The sequence below is a fragment of the Struthio camelus genome, chromosome 2 (assembly GCF_040807025.1).
Source record: "Struthio camelus isolate bStrCam1 chromosome 2, bStrCam1.hap1, whole genome shotgun sequence".
Classification (NCBI taxonomy): domain Eukaryota; kingdom Metazoa; phylum Chordata; class Aves; order Struthioniformes; family Struthionidae; genus Struthio; species Struthio camelus.
This window is the reverse complement of record NC_090943.1, coordinates 50,217,568-50,240,163: the sequence shown is the minus strand read 5'-3', so window position 1 is coordinate 50,240,163 and position 22,596 is coordinate 50,217,568. Positions and strand designations below refer to the sequence as shown.

The 22,596-nt window shown below is 41.7% G+C and overlaps 1 protein-coding gene across 7 annotated transcripts in view; it reads right to left on the bottom strand.

Moving 5' to 3' along the window:
• Window positions 1–22,596, bottom strand: part of TMEM108 (transmembrane protein 108) — a 169,725-nt gene that overhangs the window by 57,875 nt on the left and 89,254 nt on the right. For 4 of the 7 annotated variants that reach the window (XM_068935613.1, XM_068935614.1, XM_068935615.1 and 1 more), the window contains one exon: window positions 21,135–21,179. The exons of the other annotated variants lie outside the window; for them this stretch is intronic. In XM_068935613.1, coding sequence (XP_068791714.1) covers window positions 21,135–21,179 — 45 coding nt within the window. The remainder of the gene's footprint in view (window positions 1–21,134; window positions 21,180–22,596) is intronic. 7 annotated transcript variants of the gene reach the window in all.

Below are 22,596 nucleotides of genomic sequence, written 5' to 3'. Positions count from 1 at the left end.
AGCTCTAGATATTAGCTGTGCCAAATTGGACGAGCTGGTATGTTCCTATGGTATAAGAGTTCTTTCCCTCATTAAAACAAAAAAAAAGAAACAAGAAACAAGCACAATCAGCCTCTCATCATGCAGTTTTCAAAGTGTCCATTAAAACTAATGAATAGAAGCAGTGGCCGAAAACGCAATCAGGATGGATGAACTGTACTTAAGGGTTTGAGGGCAGTATATCAAACATGACTTGACTCTTTTCATTCAATACAGCATGGTTGTTAATGAGGGACAATGAATAATATTCTTCAAATAAAGCACCAGAGAGCCATGCATGAGATAAGCAAACAACAGGGATATGCCAAGAGGGGATGCACCTTTCTTTGTTATAACAGTAACAATTTCTAGCGCTGTGATTTAGATGCAAGAGACTCATGTAAGCTTTGTTTCCTCACTGCATTGCATATATTTAGTTGAAGATCCTGTCCTAGGCATTCCTAGCTAAGGAAGAGCCAAAATAATTCCAAAATCAAAATGTTTCAATGAAAACAAGGATCAGGTTTGGATTTTCTGTGAAACAAAGTTTAAAAATTCAAATCAATTTGAAGTCTCTCTCTTAATTGCAGACAGGTTGCAGAAATTTCAAACTTTTCCAAAAAATATTATCCCTGAAAAATTTCTCCACTTGCTTAACAGGTTCATCCCTAATCCATAGGGAAAATCTAAGGTTATGCTGCCCATGCTGTCCTTTATTTTTTGTGTGAACTTGATATATTGAGCAATTTATATCTTATTAGACCAACACAAGCCTGAAAACTCCCTGCATCAAAAGTAAGTTCTCCTTCTTTAAAATACATAAGTATTATATATAAATTTTTATATAGATATAATCATTTTCTGGGTTCCAGGATTTCAGGGAGATTTAAGTGAAAGTCTGTAGATGAAATCTCCAGCTAAAAACTAAATGACTTTTTGCTAGCTGTCCACAGCAGGGACAGTCTGCAGCTCATCTATTATCTCATCTTGTCTCACCAGCTAAGTATAGTTTGGCCTACTGAATTCTAAGATGACAGACCTCTGAAAAAATTGTAGGCTTGCTTGGGGTGCTGTTGGGAGTTGTATTTGTTATTCGTTGGGTGGCACTCTTCCCTCTGTGTCAATACAGAACACGATTTTAGATGCTCCTAGGGATGCTCTTTCTTCGCATGAAATGGAAAACAGGAGCAGAAGCATTATTTACAAAGGTGAGCCAGGGTCTTTCATTCAGTTTCCTTCAATGGTAATAATGACAGTACAGCTTTGCTTGGAGTTTGCAACTTGTCTACCCATATCTACTTGCGCTCTAAGTCCCTCCAGATCAAGATACTTTCATGACAGGTCACTAAGTATTAGCAGGCACTGTATTGTTCCCCAGACTGGGAGAGCCCTGCTGGAAGAGCACCTCCAACACTAGGCAGACATCGGCTGTCTGAGAGGTTCTGGAGGATGGTCGAACCTTGAAGACCGAAGCAAGAAATCTACTTAGTGTTCCTTGTAATGCAATGAAATGCAATGTAATTTAAAATGTTCAACATGAACGTACTCCCAGGGAGTGTGTAGAAGGAGAGGATCAGTCTGGAGATATTTCCAGATGTTTCCAGTTGTCCTGAATGTGAGCATAAGGACTCAGCTTTCACAAACTCATGCAGCTCAGACACTCACCAGGAAATTGTTTCCTCCCTAAAGCTTTGTAAGTTGGAAAATTCAACAGTGCCCATAAACATCCAGTTGACCAGTTCAAATCAACGCGTGCACCAACCAATCCATCCATACCTACTAGATCAGTGGGCTTCAGGGGTTGGTGTGACTGGGGGAACTGGGCGAGGTAAAGAAGGCCTTGAACGGCCCCAGAGCCGAGGCCTGCTGGGGAAGCTGGCCACACTGCCACTACTTTGTGCCAACGAGCATCACGCCATCATTTTTTAGGTATGGAAGTGCACCTGCCCTGCCAAGGGCTGTAACTTTGCCGTGACGGGAGCCTTAGGTGGGCAGGTGTGCTTGCCCGTGTGCAGGTACAGAAGGAGCCTTACGTGCTGTCCCATCGTACGGCCACGTAAGAATAGCAGTAACTTCATCCACAGCAATAGCTAACACAGGTGAAAATCGCAGGATTGTACTTTAAACCCACGAGTAGTAGCAATTCACCCAAAGCCCTTGAGCAGGTCTGCTGGAGTTCAGCTGATTTGAGTTCAGAGTTGTGAACCCCCCCCACCAGTGTATATGTGCTGCCAGGGAAATCGGTCTCACTCGTTTCAAAGGCCTTTCTCCGCTCCTGTCATGATCCACACAATCTGTTTCTGCTAGCATTGTAAAACAGGAGTAATTATGGGACTGTCTGAGAAGGTGATTCCTTGGCATAAGTGGTGCCAAAGTTAACCCCCGCACGCACACCCTAGGTAGACCCACCAGTCTGCAGAGCAAGCAGTATTAAAAATGTCAGGAACCAAAGAACAGTTCTTGTTAGAAAGGAAGCAAAAACGTACGTTTTAGTCTTTGAGAAAAAAAGAAATCTAAGGACTTGGCGCTGACTCTCATTAAACCTGCAGGCAAAACTGCCAAGACCTTGTAATTACAGGTTCCTGCATTATGCGGCAGGTATTGATCCTCTGTTGTGTGCAACAGGAGCGTTGCGACGACCGCACTGTTCCTTTCCACACAACAGCTGCCGTTTGACAACAGCAGAGAATCAATGTCTGGGCAAACCGTTGGGTTTTTTTCCTCCAGTGATAATTCAATTTAGCAGCTATAAACCAGGAGTTAATTCTCTGCCTGACTGTATTTGGGTTTTCAGAGAGTTGCTGCCCCACTGTTTCAGAAAATAGCCCTGCCTAAAATTGTCGGAGCACTTTATTCAAAGTCACCGATTCTCTCCCATCAGTGGTGAGCGGGCCTCATTGTTAGGAAGGTCTTTAGGATTTTTCAGCTGAAGAATCATATTTATGTTCCAGTTGTCATGGAACAGCCAGTCTCCTGGCAGAAAGAAGAGCCGGCATTAAGTTCTGGAAAAAATGTCCCATAAATGTGTCCTTTATTACTGATATCAAAAGCTTGATTCTGCCACGTTTACACAAGTTGACTGACTGGTTTTAGCGGAAAGCCTGCTTGATGAAGGAGGGAAGAATTTGTACCAAATAAATAGTCAATAACAATTAGACAATAAAGAAAAGTTGTAAGAATATCGAGGTTTCAAATTTAGGCTGAAATCCTGCAGTCTGCTTTGGGCATGCTTCACTCTGGCTCCATGCAGAGCAGCTTGGAAGACTGTTGTCTTAAATTGGAACTAATTGCTTTGCTCCCTGCGCAGAGGAACCTGCCCGTTTATGATCCCGTTCCCCTGCCAAGTTCCAGAATGAATTTCTTGAAACGCCTACTAGGACAGGAGGTGAAGGTACACGGATGGGGATTCAGACTGTTTCTCCCTGTATAGCTGGGGTCTGGTGCCAGGGGCCCTTCTCTTGGTTGGCCTGCTAGGGACACCATAATAATTTTGGCAGACATACAGACATTAGGCAGCAGTGAAGCAGCTGGTGGGAGTTTACAGTCTGAGAACTAAGGGTGTAAGGAAATAAAATAAACAAATTCCACTGAATATATGACTATGAGATGAAGGAAAGAGCCATAGGAACGCCTCATTTTTAAAAGCTACAACTTTGTGCCAGTCTGAGACTTGGTTTAAAGTTGTTAGCACTTCTAGCATAGAAAAACCTCAAAAAAACAAACAAACAAAAGCTTCCAAATTTGACCAGCACCATGCATAAGCAGCAGCTCCAGCTGTGCAAGTGATAAGCTCTGTCTGATTCATTACAAAGCTGTGTTCACTCTGAATACTAATGCTGACAAATTAAATATCTTCATTTTAACACGTTCATCATTTCATCAGCAGGAAGAAGTGCAGTGTGCTTTTCCACCGAGAGTAGATAGTGATAGTTACTAGTATATGAAGCAATATATTAATATGTTATTAGGAAATGCAGAATTCAGCTCCTCAGGTGTACATTTTCAAGTACCTCCAGCTTTGTAGAGAGGAGGAATGAAAAGGGAGCTTCTGCTCCTAATCCGAATTTTAACCAGTATCAGGTGATACTTTCTTAAGTATCAAAAATGTCCAAAGACCTAGTCTATATTACCAAAATCTCTAACTTTCCCTAGACAATCTCTGTAATGCACTTGGGTACCTGCACACTGTGTTTTTCACTGCACACGAACACAGAGGAACACAGGAACATGTGGGTCTATATGAAATAAGTGGAGCTCAGTACCAAAAACAAAGGTATACTGAGGAGAAGAAAAGGAAAAAATGGGAGGTGGGGAAAAAGTGTTGTGGGCTTTTCCACATAATTCTAGCTCTGTGTTATATAACTTAGGTCTCATACCCTGCATAGTCATGAGGCATTGGGAGAAATAATAATAGACCTTAAATTCTTATTCCTTAGTAACTCTTAAACTCAGAGGTGTGATTAAGGAGAGAAGCATATCAGGGCTGGAAAATATGATGTGGGAACATCTGGAGGCAATTGGCAGAGTGTAAAAATAGCCTATTTGTCCTAATAATTCTGTTTTTCTGTTTCCAATGTCAGTGGTTCTGCGGTAACAAGCAGTTTTACAAAATCAGCTTTTAAGAGCAGAGTATCGAAATAATGAGTACGACCGTGCTTAGTCACATGGCATCCAATACTTTGCAAGCATAAGATTAAAAGTATCCCATCTCTCACACTTACAGTGTGTGCCCAGCCCTGGTTCAGTCAAATGTTCCTGTACTGGAACCATCCCTGTCCTGATGTGCTGAACCCATCCCTGGGAGCCGCAGCCTAGAGGACACCTCTGCTGCCTACCTACAAGGTCCTGACCATGCCACTGACTGTACACACAAAAACAGCAGTCTGGTGTTCAGCCTGTGAGGGTGATCCCCAATGGGCCAGCATTAAAGCTTATTTAACTGCTATTTGCAGAGCAGTATGAAGCAGAAGATTAGGGCAGCTCTGAGTCTATTTAACAGAGGATGCTCTGATCAGACTGGAAATCTTAACTTTCTCAGAGAGGCCAACTGTGTTTTTCTCAAACGCGCTCGCTCTGAAGAGTCTCCAGGGCATATTCAGGTTCACGCAGAATAAGTGGTTCCTCTCCTGCTAAAGCTCACCAACTCATAAAGGCCTCTTCATCCGAGAGTATTGCTCAAGGCGAGTCGGCTTCAATTTAAAAGGAAAGCCTACAAGAAGATATTAAGCCGTCACACCACTTACGGCCACCAGCTCTGCTGTGTTTTCAGGCCCAGCTGCTGCACAGCACGCCGCTGAGACGAGGTGCACAGATGGGAACTGAGGCCAAAGAAAGATGAAGCTGCTCTTTCAAGGTTAAGCAGGAAACCTGTCAGGGAAGGTGGCAGCACAGCCAGTTTTTGGAAAGGTGCTTCAGCCCTGCTCTGCCACGCTTAAGCCAGGATGTGCCCCCTGCCACAGTACGATAACGCCATGGGGCCAGGGCCAGCAAGTTGGGCAGATGTGAAAGGCAGAGAGAATCAAAGTAAAGAGAACAAAAATGCAGGAAAGATAAGGAACCTCTGTTGAGCAAAGTATGGGTGAGAAAACCCAAGATGGCCAAAAGCACCCCACATAGACTAAGAGGATTTGAATTTGTGATTCTTAATAGAATGAAAATGTATAAATCAGTGCAATCCCAACTCTCACGGGGAAGTGCGCACAGATATTTCGGCGTGTGCCCAGCCTACCAGTTGAGAGCTCAGGAATCACATTATTGCACTTGGCCAGTTTCTAACGAAGACAGCAAGCGAAGAGCAGAGGCAAAGATTTCAGTGTACGGTAAAGAGGGAAAGAAATACAGCTATTTTATTGTCCTGCGGCAAGCAATGGTGTCCTACTACGTGCTTAACAGGCACTACCACTTCACTGCAGTTTATCTATTTTGGTGATAAGTACAAAGTCTCCCTTTCTGAATAGAAAATATGTGTTGCTTTTCTACCTCATAACCTCATAGTGATTTTGTGGAAACAGCAGGGGACTTCTGCCTCCCCAGAAGATAAACTCCCTACGTGAGAGGAGTGCTAATGACTTACGTAGCAAATACCTCTTGGGCTTACAGTTACTATATAGTTTTGAGTAAAATAAAAATCAAGCCATTTATTCTTTGCTGCTTGGTTGGTATTATATCTTTTTAATTCTGAAGACCACTAGGAGGAATTAACACAGTATCGTTTTCCCCTGGTTCAAAAGCTCAGATTTGTTGATAAACTGAGAGAATATCTTACAATAATGCACTGGATAGGGCCTTGAGAGACTGACGGTTGAGTTCTGATCTACCAGAAGCAATCTACCAGACTGGCTTCTTGGGGGCTTATTTTTACCATTTTCCAAGATAAAATAATGCTTATGCTCATCTTCCCTTTGTTCAGACTGTGAATTCATTAGGATCCAGGATGGAATGGCACATGTGTGTACAGGGATAGAAAAGGGAGCCCTTGTCCTAGTTGGACACAACAGGCCTATTATTATTACTAGAAATAATAAACTATAGAAAGATTTCCTCAACTTTGGAGTCCTTGCCCTTGAGTCCTTGCGGATGGGCACAACCTTGAAAATGTTGAATCTAAGAGGCACTTGTGTGGCTGTGGCAACTTCACCCTACACATCTTTAAAAGATGGGTCCTGAAAGATGAGAGATTGGCAGCATTTGAGACAGACTGTCGGGTCTGTTCATAGGCAAGAAGAAGAAATTCCTAAAGTTAAGGTTTCCTTACATTATTCCATTAATGTGGAAAGCCTGCCAATGGGGAGACTACAGAGCTCCCCAGCAGGCAATGCGGTCTGTCACACCAGAGATTAAACTGCTTGCTGTACCCTGACTGCTCCTAGCATTTTGCTGTATCTAGCCTCAAAGCTTTTTACTTTGAAGTAAAAGAAGAGCTGGTGCCTTTCCTATAAAATAGTCAGTTCTTGTTGCCATGGAAGAAGAAAGCCAAGAGCTGCAAAGAAAGCCTGGATTAATTCTCTTTCCATTTTTCATTAGACTAGATGTTCTCAGTAGAGATTAATGTCTGTTGAAGATCAGGCATTACTTCATCCAAGAAGGAAGGAGAACTACTCAGCCATCACTCTGAGAAATGAAAGCAATCTCAAATCAAATCATCGGTCTGCTGCTTTGATCAATTTATTGTCTGAACTAAGTCCAGCTATGGAAAAAAATGTGTTTTCAGGCAAACCTCAAAATTTGGATACACATTCACCAAAACCACACAGGAATTTCACAGGAAAGACCGTTCTTCAGTTGTTTCTACAACTAGATCCCAATCATCCAGTCATATCTAAAACCTTACTCTGGCAAAATTCCTGTGGTTAGTGCTGAGGGTCATAAGCAAAGAAAACTCCCATCTCAAAACTGATGCTTCAAGCCTTGGCACACGAAACACTCCCAGTTAAGGGCTGCCAAAGCTCTGCGGTCAGTAGGCATTTGTCTGCTGCAGTGTTGTGGCCAGATTGCCCTCTGGTGGCCAGCAGAGCAGGACTTTAACTCAAATTTTGCTCTGCCACTGACATGCTGAGGGTCTTTGAGTAAGGTGAGAGCTTCTTCCCTGTGTAGGTTGGCTTCCCATCTGTGAAACAGGTTCAGAAAATACACCTGGATACACTACTTTTTTCTAGCTATGACAAACATTTATGGTGGACCAAACACAGAAGCAGCTAAAGGCCATTCACTTCTGGAGCTTACTAATGAGGTATGAGCTCTTCTTTTTATCTGCCCCAAACACTATGAGAGCCTCAGAAGAAGAAACAAAGCACAAGAGTATTATTTTGTAATTTTTCATAACTGTGTCCATGTCTGCATTACGACAGATATGTGTGTCTGCTGTGCAGTGTACAGTAAAAAGTTTTTTTTTCTCTTTAGTCTGCTAAGAGAAGCACAATGTATCATGGAATAGTAATTCATGAGACCCCAGCCTTACTTACTACTATTCACCACCGTTCTGAGGGGGTAAAGGTACATATAATCATACGTATATCATTACCATGCCTGCCATCTGGTCTTCCTGCACCTTGAGGGAAGTCAACTTGAGGCATCCATCTGTCACTCAGCACAGCTTTCCTCCTTGGGCTCTGCACCATTCACATGCCTGCTCACAAACATTTCTTCTTCCCATTATTACTGTAAGCCACCAAAGAGGTAGTGCTGGACAACAGCCACTTTCTTATATGGACAATACTTTTCTATCTGTCAGAGGGAACTTATGACAAAATATATCCACAGAGCTGGATCCCGAAACATTGTTATGTTGGGTGGGAGTTTTGTTTCTAATTTTAACAACAGTAGACTATACTTTTCTCTGCTGATGGATATGGTAGAAAAAATGACTTGCTCTTGCACTTGACTTGCTCTGCCCCGAGCAAAAATTCAGATAGAACTCGGTCTCAAAGTGCTATCCTAGGAAAGGAAGGATTTTTTTTTTTTCTCAGCTCCAGTATAATCAGCTTTTAAAGTTGGCCAAAAAGCCAGAGCAAAATATCAGAGAACTTGTCTAGAAACAAACAGAAGATTCAGTACTGAATGACCTGGGAAGAAATAACAGGGTCCTAAGTTTCTGAAAGAAATGAATGCAGTGGAACAAACCTGAACAGCTCATGCCACTGCTGCACTTCAACTTTGCTAAGAAATTGAAAAAGGAAAGGGATAAGATACCTAGCAAGCAGGTCTATCTTTCAAGAAACAAACCAAATTCATCTATCCAGACAATGAAGAAATCATCCCACTTACCCCCTTCACTGGAAATGCAAAATTGGCATATTTCCAATATGCAGAGGAGGAGATCGTTTTCCCATAAAGCATCCTACCTACCCCTGCCAAGTGTCTACAATTGGTCTGTCTCATGTGATAACCAACCAACCTGTTTAGTATCTAAGACTACTGTAAATAGACAAAACTTAAAGCAAATGCAGCAAGGAAGAGATATGATAACATTAACATGATTTAGTAGATCAGTTTTTACTTTGGAATAGCTGTGGAGGGAACCAGCCAACATTTACATCAGTGTAAATCTATTAGGATCTGCTGAATTTAAATTGTTCTCCTCAAAATTAAATCATCAGAGCAACTAAGATCAGAATCTGGAGCAGATCATGCCAACTATCGTCTGACAATGCCTTAATCTCTCTACTAGCAAAAGAAAGCAGCTGTCAAGGACCAGATAACAAATTAAGAGAGACTCAAGTGATTTCAAATGGAGTATTCATGCGAGTAGCTGCATGTGAAAAAGGATTTGCACAGATTTTCCATATATGCATCTGTGAGACTACGTTAATGTGGAAAACAGAAGGAGCATCGTTAAGAAGATGCTTATAATGGATACCTACTTGAGAAAGTTTTGCAAATAACTGTTCTGCAAAACCAATGGGTTTGCAACAGCATATGATAACCAGAGCATTAATATTTTACTAACTACAGTAAAGCTGTGCCTAAAAGGTGAGTCTTTCCTGAGCAAGCTCTAACTTGAATTAATTCCTGCTTTGCTTTCACTGTTGCCTGAATCCGGTTCATCTAAGCAGCCAGTTCAGTTGGTTTTTGCAGTGTAGATATGCCCTAAGTTTATGAATTATGTATAACACAAGGATAAAACAACCTGGATAATGTAGCTTCCTGAATATTTTCATCAACAACAGGAAACAATAAAATGATGCTGTTTGGTATAAAAAACACCAGTCTCAGCATATCAGCTTCCTAACTACTTACAAGTTTTCACAGGCACCGTAGGCAAGAGGCATTTCAAACAAGATTCCAGGTGGGACAATGAAATATCTAAATTTGCTAGGATCTAAAGTCTAAATTTACAAGTATTTCCCAGAACCTGTTCCAGTGACCGTGGGACAGACACAGACGTTGTGAGGGAACGCAGTCATTGCGCTCCTTATCTCACTATGCTGTATGTATTTTATGTACTACACATATTTAAGCTAATGATACAGAGGGTTTTGCAGAATGAACAGTGCTTTCAACAGCATGAACTGCAACAGAAGGATACAAAAAAAGTTACGCCAGTCAGAACTCATATAACTAAGTGATTTACCTCTGTCATGTTTGCCTGTACCATTTACATCTTTTACTAATATATATAATGTAAATACATAATATATATTAGTATATATAAAATAGTGTAATTGATTTCAGTGGAGTTACAATGATTTAAACTAAGTGAATCATGCACTTGCATATTTCTGTGGACTGAGAATCTGATTCGGTGAATTAAAGCAATTTCGGTGGCGTGACTCTGGACTGGAAACATGGGCAGAATTTGATCTTGAGACAGTATAAAAACATGAATAAAAAATATTTTTCCTTGTTCCTTGTGGCAATGAAACTATATGGTGTTGGGCAGCTCATACACCGAGATGAAAGTTCAGAAAGAAAGCTTTTATTCACAGCACCAGGGTTTCCCTTTAGTGAAAGCTTTCTTGTGGCTATGGGCTGAATTCAGCATGTTTCATGCTCTTGCATCTCGTGTTCCCTTGTGTGAAACATTTCCTAAACATACCAAAAACTAATCCTCATTTCCAATGCCTTCTTATTCCCATTACACATACTGTTGCCTCATTGACCAATCCATAATTACTAAGCCTCTTCTTTACCAACATATGCTAATGATTTATATCTCACTGGTAATGACAATTTTCAGAGAAGAGAAATTTAAGACCATTTTTCCCTTCCTTGAATGTTTTGGATTTTCTCAAAGCTGGAGCTTCCATTCACTCTTTTAAGCGAAGTGACAGCTAAGACGCAGTCACAGTGGAATGGACAGACAATGGTTTTTGAGGGAAACAGCATGGGAAGCCACACTTGTACCTAACTTTTGCAGCATTCTCCTCACAGTCTGCTTAATTCCTGTTCAAATGCTAGTAAATAAATTAAGGGAATGAAAACTGCAGGTGCCCTATTGTCGCCTGCGATGTTTTAGAGTATTACAATCTGGACATACATGGGAAACAGCCTGAGGGTGCTTTTAGCATACTGACTCAGAACTAAGCAGAACTCCTTTAAGAAAGACACCCTTGCTCCCCAAAAATGGCTACAGAGAAGAGCCATCAGAAATATAATCAGCTCAAAGCTGAGTGAAAAACTAGAAGGCTGCTGACAGGAGCATTGTAGAGGCGTAACGTACATTTCCAGTGTCTCCCTTTTCCATCACCTCCAAGCTGTGCCAAGCAGCACGCTTTTGGGGTGAAGACTTGCCATCCACAATACAATTCAGCCTCTGCCTCCCCAGGAAGGCAGTAGGAGAAGTAGTTAGGTAAAATCAGTGTCTTCCCCCAAATTACTTGAGAAGTTCTGCACTATTTTTGTCAAATGAATGACTGCAATATATTTTCTGGACAAGATCACAGAGCAAGGGGGTATATTGTTCATTCTCAGATATTCATGGAGGGGTTGTCCATCAACTTTATGTTTGCAGACCATCTAAACAGTGGGTTCTTTGTCCTTGCTGGGGTCTGTAGAGGCTTCTGGACTAGAAATATAGAAACATATACAGAAATATATAAATGCTGCTGACCAAACCAGAAAGCTGTTCCAACTGCAGATTGGCTGACGACTGCTTTCGTGTTGTGCTCCTTGGTGACGCTGATGAGTACCTCCTGCAGGTAGCAACCTGAATCAGTTACAGGCAAAGCTCAATTTTTCTGATTATTTGAACAATCCTAGCATGTTCCTATGACAACCACCAGTGCCAAGGTCCTCTACAAATGAAAAGGAGGGGTAGGGAAGGGGGAGGGAACCACAGGATTGATGCTGTTCATATGAAAACTTGCCCGAGAGGCAACGTCGTACCAATCCACACTGCCTGATGAATGCACCATGTGGTAGTAGATGTGCTTCACGCATATACGGCAGATGGGTTGAAACTCTGTTAAGCTGAGCAAAGGACAATTGCACTAAGTATTAGAATAAAAGTAAATTAATACCTTAAAACATTGGAATGTGCAGCAAATTCAGTAGACTGTAAGGTGCCAGTTTCCTTCTGGATACATAAAGTTCCCAATCTATAACTCCTACAGTGTAATGTAAGAGACAAAGCCCCAGACCTGTCATGAAAATACATCCTGGATAGTGTCCAGAAACACTAAGAATAATATCAGAGAACCTCTACTACAGCTGATGATTCTGTATATGAAAACTGCAAAAGAGGTGCTTATGACTGGTGATTTATGTCTTCATTAAAGCACTTGTCCTTCAAACGAAACCCTGCAATTTACTGAAATTAACAGGGTCTTAAAATTGGAATATGCATTATAAAATAATGCATTTTTGATCTTACACAATGAAAAGTATAATACTATTGGCATCCTATCCTTCCTGCATACAAAATACTGCACACTGCACTAATATATATCAGCTTACTCAGGAAGGCAGATCTAAGAATGTAAATCTCTAAAGCTCAACTACTGGAGGCTTCTATGCTATTCTCCCATAACTCATCCCAAAACTACCAGTTTTACATTTTCCAAATCGAAGAAGCTCTCAGCTCAGCGTCTTGTGCACTTCAGAGCTGTCAAAGTGAAATCGCTACAGCTAATGACTATACAAAAGGAAAACTCTCTCTTTCTCACTGTGAAATTCATGACTCTTTCCCTGCATAGACATCTTGTGCAAAATATGTTTTGCGTTATGTTGAATCCAAAAGCAGCTACAGATAGCCAGTGTCTAGGAAGGACTCTATTTTCCTCACTGCTACAAATTTTATATGCAGGGAACTGCACTGATCTGAGAGTAACCTTCCCAATTCTTGCTGAGTGAGCTACCCTCACCTGTTTCTTCTCCACCTTAGGTGGGCAGTAGAGTTACAGATGGGCTCGCTAACCACAAGGACAGCTCTGCCATACTGGTTCCTCCGCGCTTTGGAAGGACCCCCAGCAATGTTGCAATAGGAAATTCTGGGTGTGAGTCCTCCTTTGGTTGCTGTAAAGAGTAAACTTGTTTGAAAACACATCCCTGGCTGTAGATGCTGAGCAATTAAGTACATGGACCCACGAGGTGAGGTGGGAAGCGAGCATTAGCGAGGTGAGGCAGCGGCTCTCGCGAGCAGGAGGTGGAAAGCGGACAAACTGCATGACATTGTGAAGCAGAGTGGAGGCGTAATCTTCACTGATCCCCCAACGAAGGAAAACACAAAGCTTGAGGAGTCTTTTCTAGTCCGGTTATCTTGTTATCTCTGACTGTACAAAAAAGCTCTTGATTCCTCCCTCTACCTTGCAAATTTTTTTGCTTCCCTCTTGCCACAAGAAGTCATGAACGCAGAGGACAAGCAGAGTATTGAACATCAAGCAATGCTTTCTCTGTCGCCTTTCTTAGATTGCATTTCTCCCTCAGTCTTTTTGACAAAGTACACCTCACAATGGAAGCTTCCAAAATAAAGAGATGGTGCCACAGCCAAAATCATAATAGGCAATTTTCCCCCTTTGTTTCTTCAGAAATCTTTTTTGCAGAGGTTTCCATTTCTGGTTGCCAGGGGCTTTCCACAGCAACAAGGCTGACTGAGCATTGTTATGAAACACTGTCATTTTTAGAAGACTTTTTATTATGATTTTTTTCCAGATGTATTTGTTTCAACAGCAAAAGATACACTGATTTACTGTGAGCTTTAGAGTTATGTTTGGAGTGTTCAGAATCCATGAACATGAAGGATGTTGAAACCATGCAAAAACATATTGCTTTCCAAAGTCACATTAATAATACATTGGTAGATATTGAGAACTGCTCTATACTAGTTGAGATGGAGCATGGATGTAAAGCACTGTGGATAAATCACCTTGTTAAATTCTTCATGCTATACCGTAATCTCCAAAACCTCTCTGATTGGTAACAACGGCCTTGCTGATCAGTCTATGATTCTTCTCACTATCTTATTATTCATCTACCAGTGACACCTGAGGTCAATGCAACCAATGTTATTATTCATCTGGCACCACACAACAACTTTACCTCATAAAAGAGTCTTAAGTGTTTTTTAAAAATAGTAACACAAAGCTGCACCCTCCTGCTCCTCCCCAGTCACCCCAGAGCATATTAGATCACTCTTTAAAAAAAATATTTATCAGTGGCTTGCTTCCCGTAATGGAACAGAGTAATGAAAGCTTTTCATTAATTTCTACATGGTCTCCTTAGTTATAAAAATATCTGGTATATCAGACAGACGTATGTTTCCATTTATAGTAACATCCATTGTATGCTTTCCTTAAATCAAATTTAAAAATATGATCACGATAAAATATTTAAACCACCCCTGAAATAGTTCTTCCAAAATTATACATGAAATGGACCTACTGTGCGTGACAGTTCTTGCTGAATGGTGATAAACACCATAGTCTAATCACAGCTTAACTTTGGAGAAACATACCTCTCTCTAAGCTCATGCATTACTTTAAAAATTAAATGTAAATCCTATTTTGAAGATTTAAGTGCCTAGGTGAGCCGAAGGCTCCGTCTGAGTTTCCTTCCTTTGTGAACACGCTGCCCGCTGCAAACACAGGCAGCTGCCCACTCCGTGCTAGCTCGTGTGCCGGGTAACACCGCCCCGCTCAGCAGGAACAGAAACCGTTGTCCCAGCCAGTCACAGCATGCCTCCAGCCCAAGAAGCAGGACATAGAATAAGCAGTTTGTAGATGCAGCAGAACCAGGTGTGTTCTCTTTTCCTGTATGGATCTACAGCCTGAATCCCTTTGCTCCACAGGACAGAAAGGCTTTGCACTTGCCCATGCCATGCAGATGAGCATCACCTCTGCTAGATCTAAAAATTTCACAGTGAAAGCTTACAAAGTTTCAAGTGTCCCGATAGGCAGGAGCCAGGGGGTCGGACAGGGACCCTTACATGACTTAGTTGCATTCTCTGGAAAGCAGAATGTGATTTGCAAATTAATTTGAGCATAACACATCTCCACTCCATAAATCTCACATGCTTGTGATTAAGTGTGTTAGTACAGATGTTGGTAACATCATAATCAAACACCCTCCAATTTCAGAATGAGCTTTTGGATTCATGAGTTCATTTGGATTCACCTCTAGTCCCCTGACATTTTGACAGCAGTCACCTGAGGGTGCAAAGAACGTTCACTCTAGGGGACGCGTTCCTTTGGGGACTAAACACAAGATTATTCAACTAGGAAATTTAATTTTGAAGGACAAGTACTAGGAGACAGATTTCTTTCTTCATTCATTTTTCACACTTTCTGTAATAATCCGAATGCTTCTAAAAATAAAACCAGAAGGATGGCATAACCAATGCCTGTTAATAGAAAAATAATTGGCTTAAATGAGGCACACACTCATATGCACAACAAATAAATGGCCTAACAATTCTTTTGAGATTTACGATATTTTTAGCCATATGGTATTTCTTATTAATTGTTATAATTGCTAACGGAGAGCCAACTGTGTGCTCGGAACTGTACAACACATCCAAATACTAGCAACTCCTAACCTAAAACACTTATAGTTCAAAAGATAAGACATGTAGGAATGGGAGGTACTGAGAAATGCAGGGACAAGAGTAACAGCCCGGGTACTCCCCATATTAGGAGGTGAATTAGACCTTACTCTTGCAGCCGCATCAAGAACGTTCCTCCTCCGAGAAATACAAAATGGACCCCAAGTCCTTTCTCCTCCACAGAGTTAGCAAAGGAAAAGAAGCAAGAAAAAGGGAGCAGGTTTTGAGGCTTAACAATCCACGCCAGCTCTGCAACATATTTTGGGCCCTTAGCAATTTATGATAATGAAAAGTAACCCTCAGGCTGTTCTCCTCTCTGTAACGGGGCTGCTCTGGAGCAGGGCCAGCCCCGGGCACAGAGAAACACAAGCTCCCAGGCTCAACCATGCCATGCAGCTCTGGGTCACAGCAGAGCATGTGAACCAGGGGAACAAGGCTAAAAAAGGTGATAAGCCAGTGAAAACCACTGAGGGAAAAGCATGTTGCCCTGCTAGCAGTGAAGTACAGTAAACTGGGTGTCCAGATTTGGGCTTGGTGCTACAGCATTCCCACCTGTCTCCCTGCTTATAGCTTCACTGCCCTGCCTATTCTGAAGGATGTCATGTGCAGAAAACACACACCGGAGCAGGCAATGGGCAGCTCAAAGCTATGAAGAACCACGGCCACCAAATGGTGTTATCATCTTCAGCAAGAAAGAAGGAGATTTTCCATACTGGAAAACATCAATGAAGGCAGGTGCCTTGTAACCCAGAGGAGAAGCTCAATAGCCAGGAACTTCCAGAGAAGTTCCCAATAACCAGATAAATGGACATTTTCCTCAGAACTGCCTTTGGTATCTAAAATAGATGCCTGAAATAAGAGCTAGTCAACTCTGCGTACACAGCACACCACTCAGCCCATGTTTCCTCTGATTCTGTAAACTACGGGGAGAGAAAATCTTTCTTTTTCCCGAGTAGTCCTTCCTTGAAAGATGTACACTCTCCTCCGTCTTGCAATGTCCCCTGTCTGGCAGTTGCCACCTCAGAGGCAGGAGGCAGTATATCTGGTTCCCTATCAGTCATGTTTATGCTTTGCAGTGCCTTTGTGACTAATGGTCCCAGTCATACAGACCCCAAGGGCCAGGAAAGATGCGTTATAATATGCCTAGTCAAAGCTGAGGTCCGTCACCTCTCTTGCAGATGATCTTCCTCCTCAGGGATTGCTCTGCTTGAAAAAAACAGCTAGTGTCCATTCCTATTAAGCCCTAGCAAACACTCCATTCCTATATATCCCCTTTTCCTACCCCTGGGAATCAATCTCGGAGCTTTCTCCATCCCAAAGCACCGATTCTTCTCTCCTTCTGCCTGGCAGAGCTGGCCCACACTTCCCTCCAGCGCCGACTTCATCCTCAATATCTGTCAATGCACTTCTGGGCAGAACAGACTGTAATGTGATTAACTTTATGCTTCACAACCTCAGCATAAGAAGCAGGGTAGGGATTTGACATGAGGCTCTCAGGCACGTATAGGCCTCGATCAGAAAAACAGCTCTTCCTTCCCGAAATGGCAGAACGAAACAGCAACAGCTTTGAACTAGGTGAAATCACTAGTCGCTCTAAGGAAACAACACTGCCAAACCCCCAGCGATACTAAAGCAAAAGACATGAAATGGGAGATAATTGCTCCATTCCACCTCCAAGATAAGGCCAAAAGATCGCAGGGTTTGAAACCATTTTCCTTTTGTGTACTGCGCTTTAAGGCTCTGAATTAACTCTCTACACAAATGCAGAGTATAAGTGGCTTGCCCTGCAAGCATACAGTTGCTGTTGTCCACTTATTAGGTACTTTCATTGTTTGTTATCATCACTTTCCCTTTCCTTTTTGACATCTTAATAATGGTGTCTGTATGTTAATTGCTAATGCCCTCAGCAATGAGAAGCTGTGATACCATAATGACTTTGTAGCCTCTACAGGAGACAGCGATATCTAACATTTTACACCATACTGCAAAACCATCTCTCTCTTTCCCATGGGATGCCAGCTTCAAGAAGCTGTGCCTTTTTCAAATGCATAAAGAATTAGAAACTTCATGCTAAAATACCAAAAGATGCTCATGGGCTGACTGCAAAGGAATTCCAGCAGCAGCAAAGCCCCGCAACTTGCAGAACAGACCTAGAATCTGGCCAGAAATCATGCATGCAGATAACACAAAAGTACTGTCACTACTATGCCATTATTCACTCTGAAAGCAACAATGAGATGTGCTGTGAGGTCTTGCAGAAGTGCACAAATTTTCAACCTCTTTTAAGTACTCCTGCAATGACTCATAACTACTGATGACACTGGCTATCAAGCTATTTAGACCAATATTCCTCAAGGATGAGAGGGAGTTGCTTGTTCCCTTTCTGTCAATACGGAAGGTCCATGGGTTAAAAACTGCAATAAGTCTATTGCATGGCTTAAAAATTTCCATCTAAGTAATATTTTAGCTTTCCATGCAGCGCATGCTTTATTCCATCACAGGACACATACTTTTATTGATGATGGCAGTGGCTTGAGAGATATCTATATGCAGCAGCAGTACAGAATAAGAACAACAGCATAATGGATGCAGAACATGCACACAATGAATTTGACCAGCACAGTGTTTTAGCAGGTATATGAAATATACCTACAGACTGCAAGTATATCTGCAATAAGAAACCAATATATCTGCTTTCTTAAGAGGAATATCCAGTCCCCTCTCTCCCCCTCCAGTTGCTTCTTTCCCTGATGATCGCTTCATTGAGGCTATATATCGGGGCTATTCCTGCAGGAATCCCTAGTGGAACAGCTGGACGGGAATAAAGCTTCTTCTCCTAAAAGCTATGGGGAAGAAAATTGCCTGAGCAGAGTTAGGACGCGTCACCTTGTGAAAGCTAGTCTAATCGCAGCAAGCTGCATGGCACTATGAACATGCACGAGCAGCCTCTGTGGCCCAAATGCTTGTGGGAGTGCACAGAAAGGACAGCATGTTTCTCCCAGAGCGCGAGACCAATCAGCTCATTAGCAAACAGGGATGACAATAGTTCAGATGTAGAACTGGTCCAGGAGCAGGGAGGAAGCTGGTGACTAAGTCAACATCTACAGTCTGAATAAACACAGTATTGCAAGTAGAATTCACGCAACGACATGCTGGAGCCTTCCAGCAGGATAGGACAGCAATCCTGACTGCTCCAAGCAGACAACCCTCTTTCCTTTCCTATAAAATTTTAAATTGGAGACTTAAATTAATTGCATAATTTCACTGGAACCTGAATTAATTAGTTAATGTCTGCACAAAGCTCTGACTTTATAAAGCACTGAGTAACAAATATTTATTCCCACCACCATGCACTGTAAATGTGCACTTGATTCAGTGCTCTTTTCTTTCTTTCCTCCTTCATTTTAACTACTGGCCTTACTAAGCACTAGTTATTATTCATCAGTTCTGAAGTAAAAGACTTTTCATGCTCTGCACAGTATTATGTCGTTCTGAAACAAAATCTGCTCCTTCATGTTAGGAGAAAAGGGATCGGATTTTCCAAGGTATCTTGGCACGCCACATCAAAGAGACATGCCTAGTGCAATTCTTAAAGGTGCCTGCAAAAGCTTCACACGCTGCTGCCAGTAAGACCAAAAGGAGATAAACACCTAACCTGTCTAGGTTCTTTTGGAAATCTCACTGAGTGTCCAGCTGCGTCATTGAACATCTTGCTGATTTGGAAACCTGGCCCCAAAATCTTGGCTTTGTCGCTGGAGATGACTTGAGTCCAGCTTCAGTGAAAAGAGTAGGTTCAAGAACCAGGTCATCATCAGAGTCTGGAAGAGCTCAGTGATGGGAGAGCTGGTGGGGGTACACACCACTATTCCTTCACAAATTGGAGTGGGGAGTTGCTTCTGGGAAATTTTGGGACACACTGCAACAAACACACCGGTCAGTGAGGGGACCTGGCTCCTCTACCCACCACCGCGCCGCATGTCCTTGTCATTGGGGTTCTCTTGCCTTCTCTAGCTGCAGGGATGACACATGTGATAAACTTTCTTTCCTTATTTCCAGAACCTTTGCGGAACCTAGTAGAGGACTGGTTGTAAGTTATTATAGCAGGGGTAGGGTGCCTTTTCCTGCTAAAGTCACTTTTCAGATATTTTTTATGGGACATATGTTAACAGTCACCTTAGTTTTATCCATGAATAATGTGGGGAAGAAATCATGTGGCTCCACAGCCATGTGAAATGAGGCCATGTGCTTTTTCCAGACCTTGGGAGCACATCCTACCCCTGAGACTTCAGACATTAGAGGACATACATAGTTTAAAATAAAATTGTACTACAAAACAATACATTCATACCAATTATGTATAGGCCTTGACTTGTCAAGGAAGTTTTGCAGATGCCTATCTTCAAAATAAAGAACAGCCGGATACACTGTTTAGAGAAGTGAATGATGTTATTCCAAAGACTAACTCAGATGATGTTTCAGCAGGGTTTTTTGCAGGTGGAGTTCTGAAGTCTTTTACTGAGTTGAATGTGCTTGCATTTCGACATGGGCTTACATTCTTTGGAAATCTACCACGGAACAGGAGAGGACATCTGTATATTTGCGATTTAGAGATGGAATGCGGATAACAGCTATGACATGATGCCATACTCTCTGGATGACACTTGGTTTTATATATGTTTCTTCTAAATTATTTCCACAGCCTGCAATGAACTACAATGGACATACACATCAATGATCAAAGCTGGCATAACCTTCATAGTTAGAAGCTCCTTGTTCTAAAATAATGGGATACGGAGTGCCAGTTCGGGAGAGGGGGAAGCAGATGAGCGCAAAAGCATTGCAAAAAGCCTGAAACATTTTTAACGTACAAAAGTTCTAGCACCTAAACACAGTGGTATAAGTATCATTGTATTGCCAATACCAACGGTAAATGCCCAAGTGCATGTCATTTCACACACTTGGGAATATCAGATAACAATGAAGTATCCAACAGTTAATCATTTTTTTCTGTCCTTCAAGAAGGAACACTGTCATAGACATTGGATTTTTCATGGACATAAGACACCAGTGTGTGTACTGCCGTAAAAATTCTATTATCTTAAATTATTGTCACACAGTCCAACAGAGATTTAAGCTTATGGACAGTGCTCCTGTAGGAGTAGTCTGTCTGGTGCTAAGCGCACCGCTTACATACTTAAGTGCATTTGTTGGATTAGGGCTTGACTACAATACAGTCAAAAGCATATCAATGTCTCTTAGGCACAACCAGAAAGAAAAGAAGGATTAGGGGAAGGAAACAAATGTTTGACGGAACATATTTGTTTTATAATGCAAGGAAACAAAGCAAAGCTGGGAGTATGAAGCCCAGGAATAAAATCCCAATCCTACCAAAGTCAATGGGAGTTTTGCCATTGAATTCAATAGACCAAAATTTCATGGTCACTAGGCTTCTGTCCGTATACCAGTAGCATTTCTTCCTCCACTTGACTTGATGCTGTGAGTCTCAAAGATACACATATGAAATTGCACAAGCTGCTCAGTCACTGTTCCCGAGTTCAATTTCTATTAGAGATGGCTGAATGGACTTTTGAAAGAGAAAATAGAGAAAAGTCAAATTTGTACTCCTACTTATTTCACTCACCCTCTAAAACCTCTCTCTCAAGGCTTGAGGCAAACAATGCTGAACCTAAAATAGAAGATTAGACAGATTTATTGTGGTGCGATGGGGATTGCTTCAGTTCCAAAACACAAATAATTCAGAACATAAAATGGAAAGAATATTATGGATTCATTTTTGATTTATCAGACAATTTCGTTAACAAGAGTGAAAGGAATTTTAAAACCACATCCTTGCAGCATTTTCCAATTTGGGTAAACATCTCTAGATATGCATATGTATTTAATATCTCTTGGTGTTCTAGTGTGATGGTCATGGACATTGTTAATAGCGCGTCCCACAAGCAAGAGTGTGAATGCTTGAAGAATATGAATACTGGGAAGTTACACATGCTCTCATTAATTTTGAAAAATCTACAGGGTTATAATGCAAACAGTGTCAGTATAAGCACAAAAATCAAGGTACTTATGCCAAGAACATAATCAGACTATCAGCTCATATGTGCAAATGCATGAATTGCTTGTCTGACGAGAGAAAGAGCCAATATAATAATCTGTCTGCTGGCTTTTTATCCCAAATTCAGTGTCAAGGACTATGACCTGAATTTCTACAGCCCCAGGCCGATTCCACATCTCTGCAGGTTTCAGCAAATCTGCAAGAACCGTGGAGAAGATTCTGCAATATGTTAGTTGTTTGGGAGGGTCCCACTGTATGTCCTAAATTTTATCTGCTCCTGGAAGAATAAAGCAGAACTCCTCTCCTCCTTCACCACCCCACATATATATTTCAAACTCTTTAATGAGTTCATGTGTCCTGTGAGACTCTGCTAAACAGAATGTATTTATGGACAAGAGTGTTCGCGGAACCAGCAAATTTAAAATAAATATTGCAGACTATTCATGGGAACAAGCTCAAGTTTAGAATCACAAGAGCAATCTGATTCAAAGAGTTGTGCTTATCCAGGCGATGAATAGGAACATACTCTCTCATTTCTGTGTGCAACTGAAATCTCAATAAAGGGCATATCAAGGACACTGGAGCACACATCTGATAAGGAAATGCATATTCAATTTATTTTCTTCATACGGAACGTCAGCTTGCTTTTAAACATCTCTTCAAAAGGTTTGTTTTCCAGGAAGGGATCACAAAAGGGAAACGGAAAGTAGCAGATTCTTTCAAGAACACAAAGTTTTTGTTGAGAAACTTTAGCAACAATATATAATTGATTTCTGGGAAAAGAACGTGTAGATGCATTGCTTGCTGTGAGCTGTTCGATGGACAGTCTGTTACCAAGCCACGTGACTCCTAAATACAAATGCTCCAGCTCAGTGAGCATCCCAAAAAGCTTTGCACATGAAACACTGCATAGCCAGGGGCTGTTTACCTTTCCAATTTTAAGCAAAACAGATGGAATCTATTGCTAGAAAACCACTCCCCTGCCGTTCTCTTTGCTTACGCTAACACCTGCCAGTCCTGTACGGAAAAC